Raw genomic sequence first — 20,289 nt, forward strand, 5'->3', positions numbered from 1 at the left:
ACAACAAAGAAATGGCAAGACTCAAGGATATTGATGTATCATCAAAGAAAAGAGAGAAGCTATACATACCTGTGAGAGTATAGAGAAACTGCTCTTCTCCCTGTTCTACTTGGTTCTTCCTATTGTCCAAAACCTTCTTGACTGTGTCCATTAGGCCAAATGTATGTGCTACATTGTTAAGAACAGCAGCATCTATTTAAAACAAAATAGGTCTGTCCAGTTAAAACAGAAATGCTCCACAAACTCCCTACTATGCTGCTTATAAATATAAAACAATTCAGAAATTAGAATACTAGTTGCATTTTCAAAAAAATTTAACAAAGATTTATCATAGGGCATCCCTGGTGGTCCTGTGGCTGGGACTCTGCACTCCCTTTGCAAGGGGGCCCGGGTTTGATCCCTGCCCCACATGCCTCAACTGAGACCTGGTGCAGCCCAAGAATAAATACAAAGAATTAAATATTAAGTAAAAAAGATTTATCACATGTGTAACTAATTTTTATTTAATTGTTGTATCTTTATACATCTCTCCATATAAATAAATACAAAAACAAGGGGAAAAAATCTTGCATCTGGTTATAGGTTCTGACTTGGTTTAGAAAAACATGGTCATTCTGGACTTTCTTGGCAGTCCAGCGGTTAAGACTCTGCCTTCCAATGCAGAGGGCACAGGTTTGATCCCTGGCCAGGGAACTAAGATCCCACATGCTGTGCGGTATGGCAAAAAAAAAAGAAAGAAAAAGAAAACATGGTCATCTACCAGACAGAGCTAAGTCTGAATCTTGGTTTTGATGTTTCCTCTCTGTGGGACCTTGGGTAAGTCATTTCACTCCTCAGTTTTTTCATTTGAAACAAACGGGACTAATAATACTTACTCTGCGAAATAGATAAGAAGATTTGAAATATCATATGTTAATTGCCAAACATGGGCATTTATTGTTATTAATAGTATTATTCCTATGCCCCTTTAAACAAAGCTTCTTGAAAGAGCTGTTACTAACTGAGCTGTTATTAACTCAGACCACTTCTCTACCTACAGCTCTCTTCCACAGTCATCTCAGAGTTTCATCAGTTTAGTTCAGTTCAGCTGCTCAGTCGTGTCTGACTCTTTGCAACCCCACGGACTGCAGCACACCAGGCTTCCCTGTCCATCACCAACTCCTGACCTTGCTCAGACTCATGTCCATTGAGTCAGTGATGCCATCCAACCATCTCATCCTCTGTCATCCCCTTCTCCTCTTGCCTTCAATCTTTTCCAACATCAGGGTCTTTTCCAGTGAATCAGTTCTTCACACCAGGTGGCCAAAGTATTGGACCTTCAGCATCAGTCCTTCCAATGAATACTAAGGACTGACTTCCTTTAGGATGGACTGGTTTGATCTCCTTGCAGTCCAAGGGACTCTCAAGAGTCTTCTCCAACATCACAGAGAAAAAGCATCAATTTTTTGGCACTCAGCTTTCTTTACGGTCCAACTCTTACATCCATACATGACTACTGGAAAAACCATAGCTTTGACTAGATAGACCTCTGTTGGCAAAGTAATGTCTCTGCTTTTTTTTTTTTTTTCCTTTGGTCTCTGCTTTTTAATATGCTGTTTAGGTTGGTCATAGCTTTTCTTCCAAGGAGCAAGTGTCTTTTAATTACATGGCTGCAGTCACCATCTGCAGTGATTTTGGAGCTCAAGAAGAGAAAGTCTGTCATTGCTTCCATTATTTCCCCATCTATTTGCCATAAAGTGATGGAAACGGATGCCATGATCTTAGCATTTTCAATATTGAGTTTTAAGCCAGCTTCTTCACTCACCTCTTTCATTTTCATTAAGAGACTCTTTAGTTCCTCTTCACTTTCTGCCATAAGGGTGGTGTCATCTGCGTATCTGTGGTTGTTGATATTTCTCCCAGCAATCCTGATTCCAGCTTATGCTTCATCAGGCCGGCATTTTGCATGATGTGCTCTGCATATAAATTAAATAAGCAGGGTGACAATATACAGCCTTGATGTACTCCTTTCCCGATTTGGAACCTGTCTGTTGTTCCATGTCCAATTCGAACTATTGTTTTTTGACCTGCATACAGGTTCTCAGGAGGCAGGTAAGGTGGTCTGGTATTCCCATCTCTTGAAGAATTTTCCAGTTTGTTGTGATCCACACAGTCAAAGGCTTTAGGATAATCAATGAATCAGAAGTAGATGTTTTTCTGGAATTCTCTTGCTTTTTCGATGATCCAATGGATGTTGGCAGTTTGATCTCTGGTTCCTCTGCCTTTTCTAAATCCAGCTTGAATATCTGGAAGTTCTTGGTTCACATACTGTTGAAGTCTAGCTTGGAGAATTATGAGCATTACTTTGCTAGCGTGTGAGATGAGTGCAATTGTGCAGTAGTTTGAACATTCTTTGGCATTGCCTTTCCTTGGGATTGGAATGAAAACTGACCTTTTTGAGTACTGTGGCCACTGCTGAGTTTTCCAAATTTGCTGGCATATTGAGTCCCGTTTCATAGTTTTGAGTATCATAGACATGCTATGAACTCCCACATGTAGCTATCCAGCCCAGCTCTCTTTCCTACATTACAGATTCATACTTCTGTTTAGTCAAGTGACATCTCCATTTGAAGGCCTCATAAGCATCTCAATTTAAAAGTCAAAAGTCAATTTTGATTTCCTACCCCAGCAGTCTTCATCTCAAGAAATTTTGCCACTACTCACAGTTCAGACAAAAAATATATGAGTTATCCTGGATTTCCTTCTTTTTTACCTGACATCTAATCCATCAGCAAGACCTGTCAGTTCCACATTCAAAACATATCCCCAGTATGATCATTTCTTCCCAGGTCTACCACTACCCACTTAATTCACACTACCACCATCTCTTGCCTGAACTAACTCCTTCAAGAGTCTTCCAATTGGTCTTCTTTTTCAACTGTTTATTTATTTGGCTTGACTGGGTCTTAGTTGCAGTATGCAGGATCTTTAGTTGCAGCATTCACACTCTTAGTTGCAGCATGTGGGATCTAGTTTCCTGACCAAGGATCGAACCTGGGCCCGCTGCATTAGGAGATCACAGTCTTAGTCACTGGACCACCAGAGAAGTCCTCCAACTGGTCTTCTTGTTTCTATTCTTGCCTCATGTAATCTATTCTCCCCACAGCAACCACTGTGATCTTTTAAAACTAAAAATAAACCTAATCATTTTACTCTCCTGCTCAAAATGACTATGATGGCTTAATGTCACCTTAAAATAAAACCCAAAGCTTTATCTTTGGGTTTTATTTGACCAAAGCTTATCCAAAATGTGCCCCCTGCTTCTGTCCAACTTCATCACCTATCACTGTTTCCATTAACTTAGTCCACTGGAGCCGTGTCAGCACTCCTCCAATTCTTTGAACCCACTCAGTTTATTGTCATATCAAGATCTTTGTCCCCTCTGCCTGGAGTGTTCCTTCTCCCAGTCTGTCACATGGCTATCTCCTTCAATTCAGATTTCTACTCAAATGCCGCCTGCTTAGAGGGGGCTTCTTTGACCACCCTGTCTAAAAGAATCACCCCTGTTTTTTATATTAGTTGCCTTAAAAAAAACAACCTCCAATCATAAAAAAAAAGATTCTGCTGTAAAGTTTAAGCATATTTACATAATGTAAATACCAGGGGCTTCCCTGGCAGCTTAAATGGTAAAGAATCTGACTGCAATGCAGGAAACCCCAGTTTGATCCCTGGGTCAGGAAGATTCCCCTGGAAAAGGGAATGGCAACCCAATCCAGTATTCTTGCCTGGAGAATTCCACGGATAGAGGAGCCTGGAGGGCTACAGTCCATGACGTCATAAAGAGTCGGACATAACTGAGCAACTAACACTTCCTTACACATAATGTATGAGTCATAAAGAGGTAACAATACACATCTAACAAATCTAAGTAAGGACTTACTAAACATACAAGCTTATGAGACCTCATAATGAGCCCTTTTGGATCAGATGATTAAAACATTTTACATTGTGCATGACAGCAAGTACCCTGTAAGTATGCAGAAACACTTATAAGTGCACACAATAGTTCTGGGAGCCTTAAACTAACAGAATATGAGAACTGTCTAAGACGGGTGGATTTCTTCAATTTTCAAACTCTGTATATCTATTTATATCTCTATCGCGAGAGAGACAGACTGCTTTCTGGCACCATTTACAAAGGCAAAAATTACCTGTGGAAAAAGCAATGCCAAACCTGAGTTTAAAACCAAGGTATGCTAAAAACAGAGCTACCACATATGATCCAGCAATCCTACTCCTGGGCATTATCTGGAAATGATGAGAACTCCAGTTTGAAAAGATATATGCACTCCAGTGTTTACAGTAGCAATTCACAGTTTGCAGCAATCAAGACATGGAAGCAACCTAAGTGTCCGTTGGCAGATGAATGGATAGAAAAGATGTGGTATATATATTCAATGAAATATAATTTAGTCATAACAAAGAAGAAAATATTACTATTTGCAGGAACATGGATGGACCTAGAGAATATCACACTAAGTGAAGCCAGTCAAAGACAAATATTATATAATATTATTTATATGTGGAATCTAACAAAATAATACAAATGAATTTATTTACAAAATAGAAACAAACTCACAGACATAGAAAACATGTTTACGGTTACCATTTCCCCATGGGGGAGGGATAAAGTAGGAGTATGGGATTAACAGATACACACTACTACATATAAAATACATAAGCGACAATGATCTGCTATATAGCACAGGGAACTATATTCAGTATCTTCTAATAACTTATAATGGAAAATAATCTAAATATATATAAACATATACACACACACAAAACTGAATCATTTTGCTGTACACCTAAAACTAACACAATATTATAAATCAACTACACCTCAATTAAAAAACCTAGATTTTACAGTTAAAATTTACAGTTATGAACTTTGTATAGTAACTTACTCTTTTATGATCCTTAATTTCCTAATCTGTAAAATGAGGATAATAATACCTGTGCCTCAATGTTTCATGAGGCTGATAAGGTCTGCCTACAATTGTTACTGTTTAATAAAGACCACTATCGTTAGGATTAGTGTGTTTACCTGTGACCTGGAAGGGAGCCTGGATGAGCCGCTGCTGAACTCCCCTAAGTAGCTCCTCTATTTCCTTCTGTATATTGCAGACAACCTCTTCCATCAGTCCTACATCAGCTATTCCTTTCCAGAACATCAAAGTATCCTCTGGCAAAAAAGGGTAAGACAGAAGGCAAATAAGGGATGCTACATATACTTAGGCTTCCCAGGTGGCTCGGTGGTAAAGAATCTGCCTGTAATACAGGAGACATGGGGTTGATCCCTGGGTCTGGAAGATCCCCTGGAGGAGGAAGTCGCAACCCACTCCAGTATTCTTGCCTGGAAAACTCCATGGACAGAGGAGTCTTATCGGTTATAGTTCATAAAGTCACAAAGAGTTGGATACAACTGAGCACACAAATAAGGGATGCTACATATGCTTAGGTATAGCTCTATAATGTTAAGTTAAAAAAAATTTTTTTCCCATGCTGTGTGGCTTCATGGGATCAGCTCCCTGACCAGGAACTGAACCCAGGCCCTAGCAGCGAAAGCCCAGAATACTAACCACTAGACCACCAGAGAATGCCAATGATTTCTTATTTGGGCATTTTTGGAAGAAGAAAAGAAACTTTTGGAATACCAACTGTCTCCTTGAGTTGGTACATAATTATTTGGACTCCAGGTAACTGTGATAATTACCTCACTGGGTGATGCCTCTGGCTACAGGGAATGGGTATCTTCTTTCAATAAAAGTATTAAATATTAAATAAATACTAAAACATTTATTTAAATAATTTAAAGATAATAATACTGGAGTGTGTAGCCATTCCCATCTCCTAGGTTGGGAAGATCCCCTGGAATAGGAAACGGCAACCCACTCCAGTATTCTTGCCTGGAGAATTCTATGAGAGAGGAGCCTGGCGGGCTATAGTCCATGGTGTTGCAGAGAGTCAGATGCAACTGAGTGACTAACACCTGCACTTTTCACTTTCAATATATAATATTTCAAAAATTAAATAATAAATAAATTAAATCCTATACTTAAAAACACCAAAATAAAATCGTTGAATAGGTGGGGGTATAAGCTCCCTGAGGGCAGAGGCTATGTCTTTTCATCTTTCTATCTAGATCAAGCAACAGTGCCAGCTAAAAACAGGCAGCAATAAACATTTGATAAATGAATTAATAAAAGACGATATAAAGCTTCTCCTGTCCCCTTTAAGTGAATCACCATTAATTATCATCTACACCACCTGCCTGCTAATTTTTTCTTCTAAAATCTTGCAGTTTAGTTTACCTAACGAATGTGCCAAAGGTGGAATCAGTGTGGTAGCATAAGAAGATGGACTCCAGAGCGAAACAGCTGAATTCAGCTCTGACACCAGTTGTGTGACTGGTCTTAGGCAACATACTAAACATTTCTGAATCTCAATTTCTTCATAAAATCTAACTTTGTAAGGCTGTTACATGGATTCAAATAAGATGTTTGCAGCTATAATTAGTATTAATATGCATAAGAAACACCAACACAAGTAATGAAGAGCCCTTCTGTGTCCATAATCATAATGGTGATAAGAATTACAAAACCTTGCAAGAAATCTGGGTGCCATAGATAGTACCTGAAATTTCCTCTGAGTCTTTCTTCACGCCCTCCTCTGTGGCCATGGTGACAGCAGCAGTGAGAGCTGAGTTCCATTCCAGCCCTGCCTCTTCCATGCTCTCTTCTGAGATGGCAATCTGTGTGATGCTACCTAAAAGCAGTGCATTAAAGGGAAGGCTGGTGAATTTTATGAAAAAGTCACAGCCACGCTCTTTCTCAGAGAGCCAAAGAGATCCTGTTATTTAACTTATGGCCTTTTGCCTGCAGGTCCCTATATTAAAAACTAGAATCCTAGGTAAGCCAGGATGAACACTGGCTTTCCTAAAGAAAACCTGCCTTGCAGAAAATGCTTTCTTCTCACTCTGAATAGAAAGTGAAAGATAACTTACAAAATCACAAAAGAGCAATCTGAGCAGTTATATTTTCAAAAGAGACAGAAGGTGGGCATGATTGCCTGGCTGTACGCAGACTTAGTGAGGATGAGGAGGACTTGAAATAATTGAAAAATAAAATTATGGTGCTTAGTCAAGAGCCCTTCTCCAAGTGTATTTGATACTAACCATCTAGAATATGTGAAGTTGCTATAACTTATTTATCAGGTGATATAAGAGAAAGCAAGATAAATGAGACCAAAAAAAAAAAATCAGGTAAGAGATCCATGAATAGCAGATTCACAGAAGAAAAACCTATTGCTATCGATTTAATATTAAGGTTTTAAACGAAGAGAATTGAGAAAAATCAATCTGATTTAGACAGAATATAAAATGTGGATTTTCCACTCTGAAGGATATCAGTAAACAAGGAAAACATCAATATAGATGATCAAGTAAAGAAGTTTCAGCAAAATAAAAAGTAGATAATTTCACAGCATTTTCCACTTCTCAAGTCAAAGTGTCATATCACCAAGTATTCACACTGCTAGATACTTTATACTTTCCCAGAAGAAACTCAGTGAGATTTGGCTTCTACTCACCCAGCAGTTAGGTTGGGAACAGAACATTAAGGTTGACCAAAAGAAACCTTGAGAAGTCATTTTTCAAGCACAGTACCTTCCTTACACTGCATTCTGTGTCCCTGTCAGGCATATTTTTAAGTCTCCTGGAAGTAGTTTAGATACAGTCTAAGAATTTTAGCTGCGCTAAGTTTCCAGCTCAACTAAGTCCTTAATAATAACCTCACGTGGCTATATCTTTCCTAGAGAGCCCTCATTCTAAACTCAACAATACTGAAGTTAAGTGTGTGCACACCCTATCTCATTTGTGAAGATGTCTCAGCTTGTTTATCTGGATTCCTCCCAGACAGAGCTCTTTGACCCTTACAGCAGAGTCTCCAGAGTCCAGCCCAGTCAATGACACACTGTCTTTGAGACATCTCAGTTCAACAGGTGAAAACCATTCACCATTCTAAATCCACCCCTTTGACCATAAGAATTGCCAGGGATTTTCAAAACAATCTAATTTCAAAGATATACCACGTGGCACTGGTACCAAAGTAACACTGTTAAATAAACATTATATTAATCCCCTTTCTAACGTTTACCATGCATTGTAATACAGAAGCAAGGAAGGAGGACTGGCCAACAGGAATCATTCGGGAGAAAACAGAGTCTTTCTAAAGCGTGGACTCCTACTCAAGATTACTATATCTTACATCAACACTCATGAGAATTAAAAACACAAAAGAGAATGAGGGGAAAAGTACTGCTGAGAAACACAATGGGTTTTCAGGTGGTTTCCTACCCCCTACCATCGGCCGAAGTGGGCGTCTGCACCACACTTGTCTGCTGTCCTGGCACTGGAGCTCTTGCACTGCTGATAAGAAGATCAAACTTGGTGCTTCTGCAGGTATTGGAGCAAACCTTGTCATGTTGGTAAAAATCAATCTGTCCAGAGTCCATCATTTTCCTGTGCAAAGAGAGACAAGAAGTACCAGCTGAGCCTGTACTTCATGTACAGGGGACAAACAGAGACAAAGTCGCGGAGTCCCTTCCGTGTATTAGTGAAACCTAATAGTATTAAAAGTCCTCAGGTCGCAAAAATTCTAATTGGGGCAATAAAATGTTCATGGTCCTGCCCACATGTACAAGTACTCCTCTTCCCTCCTTAGTCTACTCTTTATGAGTACTCTCTTTTATTTCCCGTTATCACTAAGTTTTAGACATATAATTGTGACACTAGCTAAATTCCCCACAGAACCTCATTGAAACCAAACCCCAAAGGGGAAAAGACTAACTCATATCCCAGCACAACTGAGAAAAGACACAGGCGGATTCAAATTTTGTGGTTAGATTCTGAAATGTTAGTACTTGTAGACCAGCAAGATCTGTTGCCACTTCTGGAGACATAAAACTTCAGCACATTTCTTTCCTTTGAAAAAAAAAAAAAGAGATAACTCTCCTATAAATGCAGAGCAAAGCTGATTACACTAAACCCCCACTATAGAATGTCCTTATAACTAGATTCACAAGACATTGTTATTATAGGCTATGAGCAAAACCATAGGATATTTTAATTACAGTAAACTCTATGTAATAATGTTACTTGGCTTTCGCTAAAGATTTTTTAGGCATTCTGGGTCTTTTATATTCGGGGAGAGTTGGCATATGCTTGTTTATCTCGCCAAATACAACAACCCAAGAACAACAACAACAAAAGTTAAAGGTATTCACCTCCAATTTCATTCAACTAATAATTAACACATACAAATGATCTGGAGTGAACTTTTCAAAATCATGCCTCTGACTATAAAGATAATACATGAAGAAAAAGATTAACATTTCCTCTGGAAAATATAGAAAACTATAAAGAAAACAATTGCTCCCTAAGAAAAAAAAATCCCCCCAAAGATAATGTCAAAAAAAAAAAAACAACAAAGATAATGTCAACATTTTAGCATATGTTCTTCCACTAAATTTACTTACCTATATGTTTTTTAAGACAACTAAATTAATTGATTGTCCATTTTGTTTTCTTTTTTACATTACATTATAAGCAACTTTCCATGTAAAAAATCTTTAGGAATATTTTAATGTATAAACCCATATATTTAGATGAGCCACAATTTACTTCAGATACACCTTGCTGTAAGTCACTTCAGTCGTGTCCGACTCTGTGCGACCCCACAGACAGCAGCCCACCAGGCTCCCCCGTCCCTGGGATTCTCCAGGCAAGAACATTGGAGTGGGTTGCCATTTCCTTCTCCAATGTAGGAAAGTGAAAAGTGAAAGTGAAGTCACTCAGTCATGTCCGACCCTCAGCGACCCCATGGACTGCAGCCTTCCAGGCTCTTCCACCCATGGGATTTTCCAGGCAAGAGTACTGGAGTGGGGTGCCATTGCCTTGACTGTGTATTAAAGCAGACTGTAATTTTCACTATCCTGAATTATGTTGCAATAAACCCCACTATACCTGAATCTCTACAAGTACTATAGATTTTTCTTTAGACAGATTCCTTAAAAAATTGAAGACAAAGAGTAAGAGGCTTTTAAGGCTCTTGATACATGTTCTTCGGGGAACTTTTAATTCTTGACCACATTTTAAAATTTTCTATCAATAGGTGACTGCTACTGATAGAAAATAATGTTAATTTTATGGGTAGGGGATGAAATTATGATAAGCTTGCTGCAAAAACAGATGTGGTGAGGATATTATACATTCTAAAGTTAATTTCTGGGCTTCCCTGGAGGGAGGCCCAGTGGTTAAGAATTCACCTTGCAATGCAGGGGACACGGGTTCAATCCCTGGTCCCAGAAGATCCCACATGCTTCAGGGCAAATAAGTGCATGCAGCACAACTACTGAGCCATTACTCTAGAGCCCATGAGCCACAGCTAGTGAGCCCACATGTTGCAACTACCAAAACCTGCACACCATAGAGCCCACGCTCTGCAGTGAGAAGCCCGTGCACCGAAACTAGAGAGTAGGCCCCACTCACTGCAACCAGCAAAAGCACACGGCAGCAACAAAACCCCAGCACACAGCCACAAATAAATAAATAATTTTTAAAAAACCATCTGCATTAAAAAAAAAAAAAAATTTATTTCTATGGCACAATGACGGCAAGGATTGTATTCATTGTGCATAACTGTTTCTTATGAACAGCACCCTTCTACTGTACTAGATGATCCCAGAATTTGTCTGTCAGCCTGCATCTCCATGGTAGCCACTCTTTCTTAGCACCAGGCTTAGCTCCACCTATGCTGAGTGATCTCAAGCAAGACTGTCTTCTATTCCTGAGCTTCTCGGCACAGAGAAGATCCTACCCAGCACTATGACATCACAAGAATTTGCCCTAGATGTTGGAAGGAGTTGATTAGATTCAATTTTCCTTCTCTTACAGGGATTTTAAGAACAAGTTGATGAAGGTCAAATAATACATGGATCGTTCAAGCCAATCCTTCAGACAGAATAAAAATTCAAGTTGGAGAGAAAAGACTAGATTCTCTGGATTCTACCATGATTAAGTACCCCATAGTCACTTGAAAGGTGTGAATTTGCTATTAGACCTCACCTGAGCATGATTCCACCCAGACGAATAGCTCTCTTCCAGTCCTTCAGGGTGGATTTGCCAGCCAGATGAACAAAATGCTTGGGGCTGATCAACTGATCATTGAACTAACGTAAAAGGAAAAGTCCAAAATAATCCAATGTTAATTTAGGCAGGCCATGACGGAAAGAAAGACATAACTCTATTCGTTACAAACAAAAAAATACCCAGATAACATCTCTAATCATAGCCTTGTATTCTCTATCTTCCCACCCTATTGCCCTAGAGGAGATGATCCTTCTCTGGCCCTGTCCTGGTGTTAATATACTGATTAGGATATAAAATCCATTTGTGTCCTGAATCAAGCAGATGATTTCAATATTGCAGAGGCTATTAAAATAAACTGAAGTTATCTATCCAGCCCTGATGACAAGATTCAGGATCTGGTAGAAAGAAAAAGCATGGTAGAAACCAACAGCACTGCAGAGCCTCAAAACTCTGTAATCCTTAATGATTCCAGGATGATGCTACTGACGGTGCCTACTATCTATGGGTAGAGTTGTGGCTACCAGTAGAGACAGAATAAGCAATTATTTCCACATTGTGCTCTCATGAAGATTATTTTTATCAGTAATAATTTTGAAAAAACTCTGCCAAACTACACACTAGTATAAGGCATTTTACATAACCATCTGTATTTCACCTTCCAACAACCTTACTGTGTGTATGTATGTATAATTATTTGTATTTTAACATATGAAGCTCTGAAATATTACTTGACCAAGGTCACCTAACTAGTGATAGAGTTGAGACTCCATTCATTCAACAAAATATTTACTGATAAATATTCAGAGCCCTAGTCCAGGTGCTAGGAATACAATGGTGAAGAAGACAGACAAATTCTGAGCTTTCAAAAGACTTGTATTCTGGTGGGACTTGAACCCAGGTCAGTATCACTCCAAAGTCCTTTTTTTTCTTTTAAACTGTGACACAAAGGGACGCCACTAAATTAAGAACACTGAAATGGTGGGGAAGAAGAGGTTCTCAAATCATACCCGTTGAAAAGAAGGAGCCCCAAAATAGACCCCAGCAAGGAGAAAAGACAATTACCTTGACACACTTTACATTTATTCCTGGACATACAAACTTCTTCCAAAGGAGAATGGCTTTGCTCTCCCCACAAGTTATGGGGTAAGCAATTTCCATATCCTCATTTGCTTCTATAGTGCTTGCATCTTGCAAATGGAAAAAATATCAGTTATTTATCAAACACTCTTCTTTAAAGTTTAATTCAACATCTCTAGTCTCCTGGTTCCTCTGAGGGGCTAACAGTTCACAGGGATTCGTATTGTTTAGGAATCTTCTGGAAGAAATTTGGCGTAACAGCTCTCTTACCAAGCTCCCACTCTGTGCCAGACACTGTACCATGTGTTTTTACAAGTTCAATCTTTTTTAATTCTTAAAACAATCCTGTGAGGTGGTCATGGTTTCCTATGTACCTGTATGGGACTCAGAAAGGTGAAGGGATTTTCCCAAGGTCATACAGCTAAGTGAGAATGTGGGATTCAAACACCTAGTTTAATTTCAGAGCTCTTCTTCAGTTTCTTTCCACTGACTGCCTTCCAATCAGCACCTCATCAGCAACTTCCCTAATGACAGAGACTAACCTTGAGATTCCAATTTCTTTGACAGATTTCTACTGATGAGAAATCTTTTCAGTAACCCTAGCAAACTAATGTTAAACATCAACTGATAGCCCTAGCATCTTAGCAGTGTCTCTCGATGTACCATCATCAAATGGAAGGCTAGAGCACTGGTAGAGCACATTGGGTAGTGAGGTGCGGGGGGACAGGACGGGGAAATCAGGCACAAAAAGCGAGAAATCTCAACCAAGGAGGCTAAGGTTAAAAGTACTAGAACAAGGCTTCCCTGGAGGTCCAGTGGTTACGACTCTGCGCTTCCACGGCAGAAGGCTTCTCATGCCTCAAAGTGCGGTAAAAAAAAAAAAAAAAAGTACTAGAACAACAAAAGGACTTACCAATCCCTTCTTCAATTTTGTGTATTGTGTGAGTTTCTACTGCCACAACTGCCGTATTGTTCTCAGATCCAGCTTCATAAATCCTGTCGTAAAAGTGCCCATCAATAAACTACATAAATCATGACAAAATTAATATCCACAGCACAGGTTAAGAAATTTGTTTTAATCTATCTCAAAAGGAATAAAATAATATACTTTACAACTTGATGTTAGTGTTCTGACTCAAGCCTCAATGTATCTAAATTCCAGGCTGCCCAAGACTGCTTAGCAGCTACTATCATGGAAATGAATCAACAACTTTCCTCACCCTAGAGGAGAAGTTTCTCTTGCTACTCTATTTACACTGCTACTTGTAAAATACCTGTACTTTACACCAGGCTTATCCCTTCCTAACTTTAAAAGTTCATGACATAAAGTGTTGCTTCACTTGTAACATATTATAGAATTATCCAAATATGACTAAAAAGTAGTACTTTTAGACAATTCAAACCAGGAAGAACTTACTGACTACAGAAGCTGAGGTCCCTTGTTGAAATCTAGGCACTTTAGCCATTTTTACATTTTAGCATTTTTTAAGGTATCATAATCAAACTACAGACATGAGCAGAGCCTAGTTTTTTTAAAAAAAGAGAGAGAGCGATTATGCCCAAGGTAACTAGCAGTAATGAAAGGTACCACTTAAGGAAAACTCTCTCTCCAAAGTGTTTCTGCCTTCTAAGAAATGGGCTCAGATAACCTGACACGAACACTGACATCCTTTGTTTAATTTCCACAATAAGCCTAACATGCTATTTACTGCACTTGCTATCCTAAAGTACCGCCTGAACAATCTCCTTTGCATCAGTGATTTCCCTCCCCGATGGTGACACCTTTAGCACAAACCTCCCTTCTGAATTCCACAGCAGGACACAATTAACTGCTAAATAAATAAATACATTTGAATATCCCATAGGACTTGATTGAATGAATAATGTCTAAAATAACCAAGTTCTCTTTCCTCTCCCACCTCCCCAACTACTCTTCTTCCTATATTTCCCATCGTTGTTAATGGCACTACTCAGCACACAGTAGCCTAAAACAGAAGCCTGGAAATTACACTAAATCTCCCCCTTTTCATCCTCCTCAACTCCCACACAGCCAGTCACCAAGTCCTGCCAGATACATGTCCCTAACACCAGCCACTTTCCTTGTCTACTTCCACTGCTACTGCCTTAGCTCAGGCTGCGTCACCTCTAGTCTGAACCGGTCTCCTCACATCAACCTGATCTTCTATATTCCTTCCAGGATGATCAGGTAACACCCTCTGCAAAACCCTGCAAGAATCTCCTCCTTGCTGCTGAAATAGAGCCCCCAATACTTAATATGATATTTAAGTCCCTCCATGATCTGGTCCCTGGTTTCAATTCTCACCAAACCCCCACCAGACAACCCAAGCCCCAATAGTACCAAACTGCCATCTTCTTTTATCCCTTCTGTTCTTGCTCTTCTTCCTCTTCCCAGAACATCTTTCCCCATCTTTTGTGTTTTAATCAGCAGCCTGTATGGTGCTTTTCCTTCCATCTCAGTCTTCCGGTATAATCACCCAATTCCTCCTCTGTGACCCAACTGTACTTTAGGCTTTTGCCACAACAACTATAATACTTAATACTATTTACTTATTTACCTTTCTTTCTCTCCTTGGGCATAATCTAAGAGGTCCCTGAGAGGCCTAGTGGTTAGGGTTCTGAGTTTCACTGCTGTGGCCCAGGGTCAATCCCTAGCTGGAGAGCTAAGATTCCACCATGCAGCACAGACAAAAAAAACAAAACCATACCTCTACTTCAAGTAAATTTGGTAAGCTCATTCTAAGCTCATTGACCAATATGTACAAAATCCTTTAAAATAATAGATTCTTGTCTATACATAATTTCAACAACCAGTAAATTGCACTTGGGAAGTTGGGCATATTCTGTATTTTTACGGGCAAATAAGATTTTATCAGGGAAAATCTTTATAAAGCAACTCATAATAGTGATGGATTTAGCTTAACTCTCTATATGTACTAAAACTATAGTCAAAAATCATAAAATATGTTTAAATTATTAAGGATTTAGAAGATATCAATAAGCCTTCTGAATCATCGAAGTAAGGCAAAATTAGGTTTACTAGAGCTTTTTAAAATAATCACCCCAAAATTTTATTATGATTGTTGTTATTCCTTTATTAATTCACAAACATTCTTTGAGAACACATGATATACTAAATCCTTTTTTCCCAAGAACACAGAAGCTTACACTCTAAATTGCAGTGTAAACATGCATACAAATTATTATGCTACAAATAATAAGTGGTAATTATGGATCAGTGAAGTACAAGTCAGTTACTATTAGCATTTACAATGACTGATGTTAACTTCACTAATAGTAAAATGTGTGCATATAAATACATATAAATAGTATAATATATAGTACATATGATATACATGTATAAGAGTTTTAAAGTTAAGGCCACATTATTGTATTCCAATTCACTGAAAACTGAAAATCTATATACTTTTTAAAAAAATCTTGAATGTTAAGGAAAGCTATACTGATTAACTGAATGTGGGATTCTTACATAAGCTAAGGGGTACCCTACTGATCTGAGTTTAAACATATTCCTAACACTTTAAACCTCCTACTAGGGAGGGATATGAGCACAAGGAAAGTAAGGTCACTATTCCTCAAATTGAACTATTCCACTCAGCACACTGAGTAAATTTATGTAGTATTAAAATCACCAGTCCGTGATCTCATTGTTAAAAACTCTTATGAATCCAAAATGAATCAGAAAGTCAAGAATGTAATGAAATCTTAATACTTTCATTCCTCCTGAGAATTTCCAAAGTATATTTAAAGGTTTTATTTGAAAAAGTTAATAATCATCTTTTCTGTTTTTAAAAAGAATGCATACACTGAACAAGTCTTCTTTGTTGGAAAAACTCCCAGAATAAAAAAATCTTCTTAGTATCTCAGTACCTGAGTACCTTAGTATCTGCTTCCCTAGTAGCTCAGAGGATAAAGCATCTGCCTGCAATGCAGGAGACCGGGGTTCGATCCCTGGGTCAGGAAGATCCTGTGGAGACGGCAATGGCAACCCACTCCAGTACTCTTGCCTGGAAAATCCCATGGACAGAGAAGCCAGGTAGACTACAGTCCACAGGATCACAAAGAGTCGGACATGACTGAGCGACTTCACTTCACTCACCTTAGTATCTCTATTTTCTTAAAAAGTTGAATATGGATATATTTTAACTTAATCATTATGAAAGTCTTATATAATGCGTCAGGTTCTATGTATTCATATAAATAGCCTGTTACCAAATACTCTACTTTTGCTTCATATGTATCCCTGAAAATGTGTATATGGTGAATATTTGGGAAAGTATAAAATGTCATATATGTAAAAAAAATTAAAATGATGGGCAAAAGGAATTACATATTAAAATCTAACAATGCTATATAAAATCTCTATTTCTTGCCTTTTGAATATCAGCCAGCCAGTCAGTTCAGTCATTCAGTTGCATCTGACTCTTTGTGACCCCATGGACTGCAGCATGCCAGGCTTCCCTGTCCATCACCAACTTCCAGAGCTTATTCAAACTCACATCCATTGAGTTGGTGATACCATCCAACCATCTCATTCTCTGTTGCCCCCTTCTCCTCCTGCCTTCAATCTTTCCCAGCATCAGAGTCTTTTCAAATGAGTCAGTTTTTTGCATCAGGTGGCCAAATTGGAGTTTTAGCTTCAGCATCAGTCCTTCCAATGAATAGTCAGGATTCATTTCCTTTAGGATGGACTGGTTGGATCTCCTCACAGTCCAAGGGACTCTCAACAGTCTTCCCCAACACCACAGTCCAAAAGTATCAATTCTTTGGCACTCAGCTTTCTTTATAGTCCAACTCTCACATCTTTTGAATATAATCTTTACCAATTTATTCCTAGCAATGCATGCATACCTTTTGATTGTTTATTTCCTTCACACTTGAATTATAGCCCATCAGGTGAAGTGTGATGAGGCTGAACATGGAAACCTGATAATTTTCATCTTTGTCTCAAGTGTATTAAAATTATGAGACCTATATATCTCATAACTAAAATCACTGTTTTTGTACCCTGCTCATTTTTGCAAAATGAGGCTAAAATGCAATAAAATAGTAAAATAATTAAATAATACAACTGACAAACATCTCACAATGCAATAGCTCAAAAACAACAACAAAAAAGGCAATACCTCAAAATGTTTATTCACCAGCTCATGCATTAAAATTCACTGTAGACAGTGGATTGGGAAGTCAATATATGTTGGACAAAGATGCCTCTACCTAATCAAGCAATGCCAGGTTTCCAGATACAGACAGTATCATTTGGAAAATAAAAAAGACAAACAGAAAATTAAGTGGAACCAAATCTTCAAAAGAATTAAGTCTCGAAGTAGCAGAGAAGTTTTTTCTGTCTCCACTGTGGATAGGACAAGTGACAACTGGAGTACTTTAGGAAAGACAGAAGGACCTGACATTTAATTCTTCTTGATGTTACTGTACCTCAAAAGGTAACGACTACAAGTATGTGTGTGTGTATCAAAATAAAATTCCCAAATGAGTTTGCATAAGCGTGCATACTCTGTGGTGCCAACAAAAATTTAAGACGCTCTATAGACTATTTGTTAGACATTATTTATACCAACTTTCCTTTCTAGACCTTAGAATATCTCCTTTATGCTTAACAACATTTAGAAATGTCAGACTTCCCTCGTGGCCTAGTGGTTAAGAATCTACCTGCCAATGCAGGGGACGTGGGTTTGATCTGTAGTCCAGGAGGATTCCACATGCCATGGGGCAACTGAGCCCACGTGCTGCAACTACGGAAGCCCAAGCACCCTAGAGCCCAGCAAGAGAAGACACTGCAGTGAGAAGCCCATGTACCACACTGGAGAGCAGCCTCTGATCACCACAACTAGAGAAAGTCCACGCACACAGCAAAAAAGACCCAGCACAGTCAATAAATTACAAATTATTAAAAGAGAAAGAAATGTCAGAAAGCTGTGGTTATCTTAAAACTAATAAGAAAGTGTCCTTATCTTTTACAGATACATACAAATGTCTGGGATTTGCTTCAAAAAAAATTCAGGAGTGGGCGGATGTAGAGATGAAATCAGACTGGCCATGTGTTGACAACTGTTGAAGCTGGGTGATGGATGCTTACACGGGGGTTGGGTTCATTATCATATTTTCTTTATTTGGAGGTGTATTTGAAATTTCCTATAATAAAAAGCTTTTTAAATTACCAAGACAGGTTAATAGTCTAATAGTTTTTCCCTAGAACTTTTTCAGGCAAGTTCTACATGACTTAATAGACCGGGACTGGATTACAGTCCTCTCTCAGTATTATGGGGAGACTGGGTCCAGAAAACCCCTGCAAATACTGAAGTCCACCGAAATGCAAGTCTTTTATAAAATGGCATAGTATTTGTATATAATCTATACACATCCTCCCATATACTTTAAATCGGCTATTGCATAAATCAGATGATTAAAAATTAACTAATGATTTTAAAAACTGTTAGCTTGTTAGCCTATCTTGGTAATTTAAAAGCTTTTCATTATAGGAAATTTCAAAAATACCTCCAAATAAAGAAAATATGATAATGAACCCTCATGTAAGCCTCCATCACCCAGCTTCAATAGTTGTCAACACATGGCCAGTCTGATTTCATCTCTATATCCGCCCACTGCTGAATTTTTTTTGAAGCAAATCCCAGACATTTGTATGTATCTGTAAAAGACAAGAACTCTTTTGTATTAGTTTTTAAAATAAAACCATAGTTTTCTTACATTTCTTTCTTTTTCAATAATTTGTATTTATTAATTGACCTGGGTCTTTTTTGCTGTGTGTGGACTTTCTCTAGTTGTGATCAGAGGCTACTCTCCAGTTGTGGTGCATGGGCTTCTCACTGCGGTGTCTTCCAAACTGTGAAAGGAATACGTCAAGGCTTATTTAACTTACATGCAGAGTACATCATGTGAAATGCCGGGCTGGATAAAGCACAAGCTGGAATCAAGATTGCAGGCTGCTGCTGCTGCTAAGTCGCTTCAGTTGTGTCTGACTCTGTGCGACCCCATAGACAGCAGCCACTAGGCTCCCCCATCCCTGGGATTCTCCAGGCAAGAACACTGGAGTGGGTTGCCATTTCCTTCTCCAATGCAGGAAAGTGAAGAGTAAGAGTGAAGTCGCTCAGTTGTGTCCGACTCTTAGAGACCCCATGGACTGTAGCCTACCAGGCTCCTCCATCCATGGGATTTTCCAGGCAAGAGCACCGGAGTAAGTTGCCATTTCCTTCTCCAAGACTGCAGGGAGAAATATCAATAACCTCAGATACTCAGGTGACACCACCCTTATGGCAGAAAGCAAAGAAGAGTTAAACAGCCTCTTGATGAAAGTGAAAGAGGAGAGTGAAAAAGTTGGCTTAAAATTCAACATTCAGAAAACTAAGATCATGTCATCCGGTCCTATCACTTCATTTCAAATAGATGAGAAAACTATGGAAACAGTGACAGACTATTTTCTTGGGTTCCAAAATCACTGCAGATGGTGACTGCAGCCATAAAATTAAAAGACGCTTACTCCTTGGAAGAAAAGCTATGACCAACCTAGACAGCATATTAAAAAGCAGAGACATCACTTTGCCAACAAAGGTCCATCTAGTCAAAGCTATGATTTTTCCAGTAGTTATGTATGGATGTGAGAGTTGGACTATAAAGAAAGCTGAGTGCCAAAGTGGTGTTTTTGATCTGTGGTGTTGGAGAAGACTCTTGGGAATCCCTTGGGCTGCAAGGAGATCCAACCAGTCCATCCTAAAGGGAGTCAGTTCTGAATATTCACTAGAAGAACTGATATTGAAGCTGAAACTTCAACACCTGAAACTTTGGCCACTTGTATGAAGAACTGACTCACTGGAAAAGACTCCGATGCTGGGAAAGATTGAAGGCAGGAGGAGAAGGGGATGACAGAGAATGAGATAGTTGGATGGCATCACCAACTCAAGAGACATGAGTTTGAGCAAGCTCTGGGAGTTGGTGATGGACAGCAAGGC

The 20,289-nt window shown here is 38.8% G+C and overlaps 1 protein-coding gene across 3 annotated transcripts in view; it reads right to left on the minus strand.

Annotated features, from left to right (window-relative positions):
- Positions 1-20,289, minus strand: part of GMEB1 (glucocorticoid modulatory element binding protein 1) — a 34,548-nt gene that overhangs the window by 6,749 nt on the left and 7,510 nt on the right. For all 3 annotated transcript variants that reach the window (XM_004005058.6, XM_042245047.2, XM_027965413.3), the window contains 7 exons: positions 13,179-13,261; positions 12,251-12,375; positions 11,165-11,268; positions 8,403-8,560; positions 6,676-6,807; positions 5,087-5,224; positions 70-192 (listed from right to left, as the gene is read on the minus strand). In XM_004005058.6, the coding sequence (XP_004005107.1) occupies positions 70-192; positions 5,087-5,224; positions 6,676-6,807; positions 8,403-8,560; positions 11,165-11,268; positions 12,251-12,375; positions 13,179-13,261 (863 nt within the window). The remainder of the gene's footprint in view (positions 1-69; positions 193-5,086; positions 5,225-6,675; positions 6,808-8,402; positions 8,561-11,164; positions 11,269-12,250; positions 12,376-13,178; positions 13,262-20,289) is intronic.

Source organism: Ovis aries, chromosome 2 (assembly GCF_016772045.2).
Source record: "Ovis aries strain OAR_USU_Benz2616 breed Rambouillet chromosome 2, ARS-UI_Ramb_v3.0, whole genome shotgun sequence".
Lineage (NCBI taxonomy): Eukaryota > Metazoa > Chordata > Mammalia > Artiodactyla > Bovidae > Ovis > Ovis aries.